We start from the raw sequence: 11340 nt of genomic DNA, 5'->3' as shown, positions 1-11340 counted from the left end.
GCAGAGGGGGATATTAGGAGAATTGGGGTATTAGGAATAGAGAGGATAAGCAGAGTAGCAGAGGGGTATGTTAGGAGTATGGGGGTATAAGGAATTGACAGGATAAGCAGAGTAGCAGAGGGGGATAATAGGAGTATGGGGGTATTAGGAATAGAGAGGATAAGCAGAGTAGCAGAGGGGGATATTAGGAGAATGGGGGTATTAGGAATAGACAGGATAAGAAGAGAAGCAGAGGGGGATATTAGGAATATGGGGGTATTAGGAATAGATAGGATAAGCAGAGTAGCAGAGGGGGATATTAGGAGAATGGGGGTATTAGGAATAGACAGAATAAGCAGAGTAGCAGAGGGATTGTACAAAAGTAGAAAAATGGATTAACAGAGTAGGGATATGTAGAGGAGTAGAAAGTGTATTTTTCTTTGAGTCAGGCTAAGATAATTATTGACCCCCCCCCCCCCCCCTGGGTTTCCGAGAGGATTAGCTTTTTTTTTTTTGTTTAGATTTCCTAGAATTTCATTGGAACCAGGTAAAATTTAAAATCATCTCTTTCCTGTTATATGAATGTGCTTGATTACAAACATGTATTGCTGTGAATTTAGTCCTAATTTCAAAAGCATTAATATTTATAACAAATACCTGGTTGTATTTCTACTTCGGGTATGCAAACTGGCATCACATAGTTATTGAGGAAAGCTTGTTGTGAAAGCTCCACCAGAGCGATATCATTCTGAAAGGTACTGCTATTATAGTTTGGGTGAAGAAACAGGTTCTTGGCCTGAAATATTTGCTCGGAGTCATCTTGTTTTAAGCTCCTATGTTTCCCTGTCAAAAGAAAGAGCAAACATAAAGCTGCAACTTCCAGGCTGTTAATTGTTTTTTTGAGCCAGAACTGGATTTCCTTTTTGAAAACTGCAGAATATAATGTTTGATTCACAAAGACATTTTGAACCCAAACAATTTAATTAAAAAATATTAAGAAGAAATCCATTTTTTATTAAAAGCCACCACACTTCAGCCCCTAATGTCATACTCAGATCAGGGGAATAATGGATCAACCTATCCAAACACATTCAAGGATCATTCCTCTGTTATCATTCTGCAAAAGTTAGTTCCTTGGTTCTCATGCTGCTTGTCATTGACCCAAAACAATGATGCCTCTAAGAACATTCCTGATATATTCATACTGAGGTTGTAAGTAACTCAAGCTGTTATGTAGCCAGTGTGCCAGTATACCAGCCATGCATCTAGAATTTACCCATTTATTCCATATAACATAACCCAGCCTTGCAGATAATGAATATTATTTATTTTACAGCACAACTTGGTTCACAGCCCTGTCTTCCCGGGGTCCTCGGTCGCCCACTTGCACATTTCCAGTTAACAGCAGATGGCTGTAATAATGTTGAATTTACAACATACAGCATATGGTAGTGGCCACATGCTGCAATAATACTCCTACTGCTTCATAAAATACACAGCATGCATGTGAGCAGGCAGGGATAATGAGCCATATGACAAAATGGGTATTTGTGTACGTACACAACTGTCTATACAACTGACCTCTGTATTGTGATACTTACATACATTTGACCTCTGCACTATGTATGTTACTAATGCCCTATTCTCACCTCCCGTGCATTACACACTCATGTCCCAGAGCGGCACAGGCTAAGGTTTTATTCAACCATACCTTTTTAAGCCCCTTGCCCTCTCTCTCTTGTAGCCCCACTGAGTGTTGGAATACCAGGTTTCAAAATCACAGTTGCTGCTGATGCAGCCATCATATTCTGGGTCCAGTGCAATAAATATGGAAGCAGAAGCAACCATGGCTGGTGACCACATACTATTAGAAGTGGAAAACACATAGGTAAATAAAAATAAAGGCCACCAGTCCCGGCTCCTTGTTGCAGCTGTGGGGGTAGACAGCCTTTTGTGCAACCCAGGTCACATGGGCAGGAGGATATGTAGGACCCTGCAGAGGCTCCCCTATTTCTAAAGAACATGAGGTGTGTTGCATTATTGGGCCCAATCACACTGTATGCTATTGTGTGCATTACCTTGTGTTGTGTTACACTAAATACACTATATCCATTGTAATATGCCTAGAAAAATTAAACTACATTAGATTTCACTCAGTTTGCTTGGTGAGCTAACATGGCTGTAGACCTTGTTGAATCAGTAATGTATCATATGATGTGCACCGGGTCTCAGGGGTTAATTTTTTTTACATAAAGGGACATTTGAAACAGCAATTGAGACCTTATTTATTTTAATGCAGATAAGTCTTGACACATTTTAGGAATGCTGCAGTAGTTTGCAAGTCTTTCAATACACATCCATAATAATCTATAAAGGTGGCTTATTTTAATGTGTTTGTTCAGCACTTACCTAGTATAATATTAAATGATGAAAGTGTGTACATAGTAAGACTTGTCTCCTCTGGAGTTACTTCATTATGCAAGCAGTGTGCAGCAGTAATAACCCATTTGTTACCTGCAAAATATTTATATTTAAACACATTTATATCATACAATTGCACTGGTAAGAGGAAGATTAAGTGCTAACACTATTTCAATAATGTCAAAATTAAATGTTTACTTAAAAATCATGATACCTGTGCTGTGCTGACAATTAGTCTGATTCAGTTTTATAGGGAGATAGGTGGGCACAGGCACAGTGTAGTGAGGCTTATGGGTACTAAAACATTAAAGAAAACTGCTCACCTGTTATAAGAAAGTAAGTGAAAATGTTAACTGAGACTTTTAAAGACTTTGTTTAAAAGATTAAGTTACATTTTCATTACATTGGCTGCTTTATTACCTATGTAGGCTACATGTCACTACTACTCAATTTGCCACTTGCTGCTTTAACTTAGTGCATTTTGGTGATAGTTTACCTTTCAAAGAATACCCAATTACGTCCAATAAATTTCTTTTAAAAAGTGTTCTTGCCCATGATTGGATGGTTGAAAACAGCAGAACTTTATTTTTTATGTTAATTATCTCTTGCAAGGATAATTCACCTTAGTAAGTGGACAGTCTAAAGTACTTTAGTAAATCATCTCCTGTGCATTTTGTGTTGCACTGTAGTGCAGGTACATTAGTAGCTTCTGTACATGATCACTGAGGTGTCACTTTGAACAAATGGTACCCCAGTGCAATGCACATGAGTAAACCATGTGTCTGTTACTTCCACACATATGTGGGAAGTCAGCCTATGGAGTATAGCAAAATTTCCTAATAAGCAAGCAAGCATGATGAGCACTGACAGCATATGCTCACAGCAATAAGCTTTAGTGTAAGTATACTCAACTAACTCGAAACAAATTTGTATGATAAAGAGAGTGAATATAACAGGCAAACTGAATTTTCACTTGTTTATGTTGTTATAAAATGTGGTGTGATGAAAACCCCACACTTGTACAGTAGTGTATTCCAAGTTTCTTTAGGGCATATTTCAATACAGTATGTGAAGGTGTTGAGGTATTCACAAATCTAGAGGGTCTGCATTTTACAAATAGAGGCTGAGTATGTTAGACTTCCTGCCTTCCAGGGTATTTATAAAGCATTAGGAAGCCAAAGCTTCTATTGTGCATGAAGTTATACTGATAAAGTGAACAAGCATTGGGATCTTCCAGTTTTTATGATAATATTGCAAACCCCAGGTCAAGGGCTCCAACACCCACACTGGTGATACTCCATGTACCAGAATGACACATACATTTTATCACTATGAGGGAGAGCAGCACTTTTGCCGAATATTGTAAAACATTTGGTTTTTAAAACTTTTTGCTTTTAAAGTATAATTTGCTTTTTACTTTGTATTGATGTAAGGTTGACATACTGTAATTGTCAGTTATTTCAGCATCCAATTTTAATTGATAGACAATTATGTTGCCTTTCATTGAATCTCATATAGAGTCCTTGCAGATATCTATATATTACATAAAAACTACCGAAGATTATGCTTACCAATAAGCGAGCCACCACAAAAGGGACGTCCACTCCATGTACTGGAAAACATGGCTATCCAAGGAGAAATCCCTCTTTTTGCTGTATTACCTCGGGCAATTCTTGCCAGTTTGGACCTGGAAAACTGTGGCTTCCCACATACTACAAACAAACAAATATAATTACCATTTCTTTTTCATTTGGTGTTAATTTTTGAACAAACATATTTTGTAAATTACAGCTCATGCTTCTTCTAAATAGTGAATGTAATTTTATTTAAAAAAAAAATAGATATTTTTCTTATACCTGATTGGGTAAAGCAAACCCTGACTAGTAAAACAATGTTGTAGTTATTTAAATGCTAGTCTGGGTTTGTGATTTTGTTTTCCTGATGACGATTTGTAACCTCCTAATACCAGTTGGCTAATGGTGTCAGGTGCCATTAACAACAAGCAGAACCAAAATGGCAATAGCTTCAAACAACCTATACCTAGCTTCTAAGGCAAGGTGCACATTGAAAGAGCTTTCACACAAAAAATACAAGGTTTCCCAGCACACTCGCCAGCCAACCTGCAAACAAAATGATTGAAAATGGTTTCAACAAGTTACAAACACAGGTACATACATAACAATGATTAGATTGAAGAAGATATGTCTGAAGGCCACCCAGTTCCTCATTAATGGTGCAGGAACACACCAGAAGCCCAGCACAGCACAATGGCAGCTGAAGACTCCTTGTGTTACCCATGAATCTTAAAGGAGGAATTGGGTGGCCTCCAGGCTTACTTGCTTCAATCTATTCCTTGAAATATATATTATTTGATGGAAATCCTATTGATTAGAGCAGAGGTAGGCAAACACAGGCCTTTAGGGCGAATACGGCCTAGCCAGTATTCCAGTCTGGCCTAATGCCCCCCTAGTTATTTATTGTTTGATATCATCGAGTACCCGGACAGTAACCCTAATTACTATGCTTAAAGAGCAGAAGCAATGCACAGCTACCAGTCTCTGGAAGGCTGACCTCGAACATTGTGTCTTCAACCCCGAATGGGCTGACAAATTATTCTTCGTCCAACGCGGAAACAAACACTGTGTTTAGTGTGCAACGACACCAACAGCACTTTCAAGCGGTCGAATCTCAAGGGGCATTTCAATGCCAAGCACGCGCACACGGACAGAGACTACACCGCGGATGAGCGGAAGACTGAGGCTGCTCGCTTGCACGGTTGGATCAACAGTTGTCTCTCTTCAAGAAGCAGGCTTCCACAGCTTCTGAGGCTGCTGAGCGTCACACTCGTGCCTCCTATGAAGTGTCTTTATTGATTGCATAGAAAATGCATCCCTTCACTGATGCAGACCTTGTAATAAATTGTATACTTGCTGCTGTTGACGACATTTGTCCTGAGGAACACAACACTTTCAAGGCAATCCCGCTGTCTGCCCGCACTGTGAGTGATGTCCGGTCTTCGATGTTTATAAAGTTCAAAACTCTCGATATATTCTCTATCGCCTTGGATGAGAGCTGTGATATCAAAGACACTGCGCAGCTGGCCATCTTTGTGCGTGGCATCATGCAAGACCTGGAGGTAGTCGAGGAGTTTCTCAGCCTCGACCCGATGAATGGAATGACAACTGGCCAAGATGTCCTCAATTTCCTCCTACCTGATTTGAGCGGTTTAGAGCTGTCGAAGCTCATCTCAGTAACTACTGACGGTGGATCTACCAAGGGACTTTCGCAGCTGCTCATCGACCACTGCCGCTCCTTGGGCTGTGTGCAGGAGATACGCAAAGTGCACTGCATTGTCCACCAGGAGTCATTGTGTGCCAAAGCAGTTGGCATGAAGGACATTATGAACATGGAAGCCCAAGTGCATGAAGGACATTATGAACATGGAAGCCCAAGTGCGGGCATTCTAAGGAAAGCTGATTCTATGGGAGAAACAGCTGTATAAGGGCGACTATGTCCATTTCCTGCACCTTGCCCAGTGTGATGCAGCCCTCGTTGACACCAAAGAATGCACCAGTTTTCTGTCAACCTTGCGGAATGAATTCTCTTCGTGCTTCACTGATGTGTGTTCGCATTCGCAAGAGTTCAAGATCGTCAGCACTCCTTTTGACTTTCCCTATGACGAAGTCCCCACTGATGTGCTATTGTAGTTGATTGAGCTGCAGGCTTCAGACGTTCTCTTGTCCAAGTTTACTTCTTGCACTACTCTCAATGACTTCTACCGTCAGTTGCCACGTGCTCAGTTTCCAATGTTGTTCGCCTGTGCCAAGCGCGTGATCGCAATGTTTGGCAGCACTTATTTGTGCAAGCAGCTGTTCTCCAAGATGAAATTTTGTAAGAACAAGCTGTGCTCTCAGCTCACTGTCAATCACCTTAATAACACTTTGTTGCTGAACTCCTCATCATTAGAACCTGTTATTGTATCCGTCTCTAAGAACATGCAACCTCATGTTTCCCATTGATCGTACTGAATTTTTTAAATAAAAAACCTTTCCTTGGACACCTTGTTTTTTTTGGCCTAGTGTGCCTTCTTGACCTCCTGAAATGGCCTAGTAATCCAAAAAGTTTGCCGACCCCTGGATTAGAGTTAGGGACCACACTATGAAGTGGAACTAAAGTTCCACTTTTAAAAATACTCAAGCCAAATGGCTCAGAGGTAGCACACTGGCCTTTGCAGTACTAGGCCCCAGGTTTGAATCTCATCCAGAACACTATCTATATGGAGTGTGCAGGTTCTCCCCGTGTTTGTGTGGGTTTTCCTCTGGGTACTCTGGTTTCTTCCTCCAAAAACATGCAGAGGTTATGTGGCTTCCCCAAAACTCTGACATATGACTATGGTAGGGATATAGATTGTGAGCTCCTTTAAGGGACAGCTAGTGATATGACTATGGACTTTGTACAGCGCTGCATATAATGTTGGCGCTATATAAATACTGTATAATAATATTAGGTAGGTCATAATTGCAGAAAGAGACAGGCAATGTCTGCAATAATTCCTCCTACCTGCCTGCTTGCTCCAGGAAGCTGTCAAAAATTCTGAGCTGCCCGTACCAGGAATGAATGAACTCCAGCAGAGTTATGTCATTCCAGCATAGCCAATCAAGATCGTATCGAGGAAGAGGAGAAGGAAAGAAATGTTGGGGCCCTGCAAGTTCCTGCAACAAAGAGAAGCAGGTCTTCCCATGAATAGACAGACTTGCAATACCTTGAGACTACCATTAGTGTCTCCAGTAGGGATATTTTCCTTCACTTTTTGTTCCAGTGGCAACTGTCTTGCAATACCTCCGATTTAATACATATTCATATACATATTCATATACATTGCTATTTATATATACAGACAATAATAATAGGCATAGTAATATTATACATACATGTAAAAAAGTACTGAAATAATTGTTAGTTGTTCCCCAGTGTGTCCAGTAGATGTCAGTCAAGTAACATCAAAGTTTTTTTTTTAGCATAAAAGTATTAGAATATTATAAGCATGATTTACAGCAAGCATTTGGAAAAGTTGACATTTGTTATTTTGTTAAATTGCAAACATGTACTAAAAACCACAGCGATCAAATAATTGATTCCTTTCTTTAATCTAAATTAGATACATCAAAGTTCTAGCCGGCTTGTCATAGCTCATTAGCAGTTTATTCATTGTAAGCTTCCATGGAGGCTCAGAGGTTATGGCAAACATGAAACTCAGATTCTTCTATCATATACTGTTATTTTAGAAGGTAATGCAAAAAGCAATGTATGATAAATCTCTTCACTGGTATTCACGCAATAAACTATAATCTGGTTGCTGTGGATTATTTATTAAACTTTTGCACACCTACCTGGTTTTGTAATATGTTTATATGAATTGTGTAAATATATATATATTACTATCTAAAGCTTGAGGGAAGAAAAGTAGATGGCATTTGCTTTGCAACTATAAAATCAAAATACTGTTTTCTCCTTAGTTTCCTTTCTTTAGTTGCTTCTCAGTGCTTCTAATAGTATGCACACTAGCAATGGTGGCAGGGCATTTGTCAAGGTGAATTTCCTGATGGTAAAAACGATGGCCCATATGCCTGCAATGTGTGTTGACACAGTCACTTGTCTCCATCGAGTGAACATGTGAACAACCCAAAAAAACACTTTTTTATTCAAAGAAGGGGAGGCTGGTATAAAAATGTTTTCTTTTGATAATTCCTGACTAGCTCTAATAGTTACAACACAGTAGACATATTTACTATTATATTATCCTGATCATGTTTATTTATCAAACAGGTTCGCTTTACTAATACATCCTCTGCTGCACCAAAATCTCATGCCCTGCCTAGTTCACCTCTGCAAATTATTGAATACTTTGAATCTTAAGTTATAGAGATAACGATAGCTAAAGGTATCCTGCAGTCCTATCAAAAAACAAGCAGCCTAGGATAATAACACTGCTCCTATATAGAAACAGTATAATTAATCACCCTAGAACTTGAAGTGTCTGGGCTGATAATAAAGAAAAAAGCCAAGCCCTTTCCCCCAAGAAATGATTGATTAATTTCAACAATTTATTTTTGGCTTTTGGGTTTAGATATACTTTAAATATGGATACAACTGTGAGTTAGCTATAACTGAGAACACATATCTTAAATAAAATATAGGTAACAGGTTCTGCACCTACAGTTACATGACTTCATTACCTTTCAAATGATTGACCCTGGACAAGCATTCAATCCTTATGGCTGTCACTTTTAGATTAATGACTCACAAATATTGAAGCAAGAGTATCATTATGACAGCCAAAGTTTAATCATTTTAGTGTATATGTTATTGTAGCACCTACAGATTTCACAGAAAATGTTATGATATAAATACATATAGTTTGTATTATTACTCAAGGAAGTGAAGGGCGGAATAGTTATTGCATAGAATCTGATAATCTGCAGAGCCGTGCTATTGACTGATGTTTTAGCTCTTTTGATTTTACCCTAATGCCAACTAATAATAAATCTAGTAATACCATTATAAGTAGCTAAAAATCTCCTTTTCGATCTCGCAGTGAATCGGGCCTTTCTCGCTTACAGAACAAGTAAGCGAGAACAGCCTTGTGATTCACCACGAGGTCATGTTCTCGCCGAACTCAGATGATCTCTCAATGGAGAATCTCCATTGAGAGTTCATCTGGAGTTCGCCTGCAGTCACAGCTGATTGGAGGCGCCCGCGTGCCTCCAATCAGGTGTGACCGCAGGTTCCCACGCTCCCCGGGTTGTACTTATCAATGATAAGAGAGATGAACTCTCATTGGAGAAACTCCATGGAGAGTTCATCTGAATTTTGCCTGCAGTTACAGCTAATTGGAAGAACCGGCATGCCTCCAATCAGCTGTGACTGCAGGTTCCCATGCTCCCTGGGCTGTACTTATCAATAAGTACTGTCCAGGGAGCGTGGGAACCTGCATTTTAATGGAATTCAAGCGAAATTTAGGCAAACCGATTTCGCAGACCCATCAGAAGTTCAGGGAAATTTTTACGAGAATGTTAGAGGCATTCTCGCTCATCCCTACTGTGCTATTACAGTCTGCAAATGAATCTCTCACTGTACTGTTACTGAATTTAAATATAAATCCCTCATTTTGCTAATTCTGGGTAGGCGTAGGAATCCTACACTTCACCTTCATAGTAAGAATCCCTTGATGTGTCTTAGCTGACTCTGAGTATGAATCTCTCAGTGTGCAGTGTACATATGAATACATTATTGAGTTGTCTCCAAGCTTTAGTATGAATCCCTCACTGTGCTACAGCTGATTTTGAATATGAATCTCTCACAGTGCCAGCACTATCATTACTGATTTCAAGTATGATGACACACTTGTATCATTAAGGTCTGCATATCAATTTCTTACTGTTCCCTCTATGGGTCTGAGAATTAATCTCCATTTGACTGTCACTGAGTTTGGCTATGAATCCCTCAATGTGTTATTGATACATTTTTCTTGGTTGGTTATCCATGAGTTAATGCCCATGTTTCCTTACCAATAAAAATCAGGATGGAATACACCCATTATGTCGCGTGTAGGAAAACTGTCCTAAGGAATGCAAATTTACCATGCTACTGTGGTCTGGTTATGTACTTCTCAAATAATTCCTATTCTGTGCTGTCAGTGTCTGGAATTATCCTGCCACATGGCCTTTTTTTCTACAAGAATATGTTTCCACTGACAGGAGAAATATATCTTTGTATTAGCAATTAACTTTTACTTTAATTAAAACATGTCAGCTATATGCATGTGTTTAGAAACTGATTTAAAGTCAAATTTTAGTACACTGTAAACTTCTAAAGGTGATTCTTGTGAGCCTTTATTTTTTTCACTCTTCTCCTGTGGATTAACTTGTCATTAAATCCTATTAGATAGGTGCGTCAGACCCAAGTAACAAAGTGAAACTTAATTAGGGACAGGAAAAATGAATAGGCTTTCTTGTCTGATAAAAGTAATACCAGACCTTGTGCTGTGTCAGGTCAATCTTAAGCTAAAAATGATTATTTGTAAAGGATCTAGCAATATTATAAACAGAATTGTATTTGTTCTATTGCTTCCCCTGAAAATGAAACATTTTACATTCTGTGAAAGTTTTGCTGTGTTAAGTGCCATTTTACATTGCAATAGGCTTACAAGCAACATGTGGTTTAATTCCTATACTCTTATACAGGCAGATGGGAAGTTAGTTGCCCTGAAAATGAGTGTCATTATAGTCCAATAATAACTTAAGAAATGAAATGTATAAAATATATTAAGTTCTTGAAACTATAATATTTATATATACATATATATATATATCAATTTGAAAAACTGCTACTTTTACATTTATAATTGCAGACAAAAGATAACAGATGCTGATAAATAGCCCAATAAAAAGTGAAATAACAAAACCAGATTTGGCAGCAATATTCACCTGTAATCCAGAGATTTCTCCTGCAGCCCTGTATTCTGTCACTAGATGTCCAGTCAATCCATATTTCCTATGCAGCGGTTGTCCTTGACCCACCACTGCCTGTAACTGAAAAGTGAAAGGAGAGGTAGCACAGTGACTGAGTCTAGGCCACTATACTTTCCTTCCTATCAGAATGTTTTTTTCAGCACAAAAACAGATGTACTTGATTTTTTTGCATCAAGTTGTGCTCTACAGATACTACAAGAGTCTGATACCAGATCTAATCTAGGTATTTACACCAAAATGCATTTAACATTTTATTACCGTATTTTTCGGACCATAAGACGCACTTTTTTTCCCCCAGAAGTGGGGGGAAAAAGTCCCTGCGTCTTATGGTCCAAATGTATCAAAATGTATCCCCTCTGCCTTTTCTTCTGTCTCCTGTTCAGCGCGGCCAGAGTGACTGTCTCCTGTA

At 38.9% G+C, this 11340-nt stretch overlaps 1 protein-coding gene across 1 annotated transcript in view; it reads right to left on the bottom strand.

The window, feature by feature from the left end:
- LOC140328560 (mannan-binding lectin serine protease 1-like) overlaps positions 1-11340 on the bottom strand; it is a 24301-nt gene that overhangs the window by 4669 nt on the left and 8292 nt on the right. The window contains exons 2-4 of the mRNA XM_072408265.1: positions 3972-4112; positions 2389-2493; positions 637-822 (exon numbers count right to left, since the gene is read on the bottom strand). Coding sequence (XP_072264366.1) covers positions 637-822; positions 2389-2493; positions 3972-4023 — 343 coding nt within the window. The 5' untranslated portion in view covers positions 4024-4112. The remainder of the gene's footprint in view (positions 1-636; positions 823-2388; positions 2494-3971; positions 4113-11340) is intronic.

Source organism: Pyxicephalus adspersus, chromosome 4, assembly GCF_032062135.1.
Source record: "Pyxicephalus adspersus chromosome 4, UCB_Pads_2.0, whole genome shotgun sequence".
Classification (NCBI taxonomy): Eukaryota; Metazoa; Chordata; class Amphibia; order Anura; family Pyxicephalidae; genus Pyxicephalus; species Pyxicephalus adspersus.
This window is presented reverse-complemented; position numbering and strand designations above follow the sequence as displayed.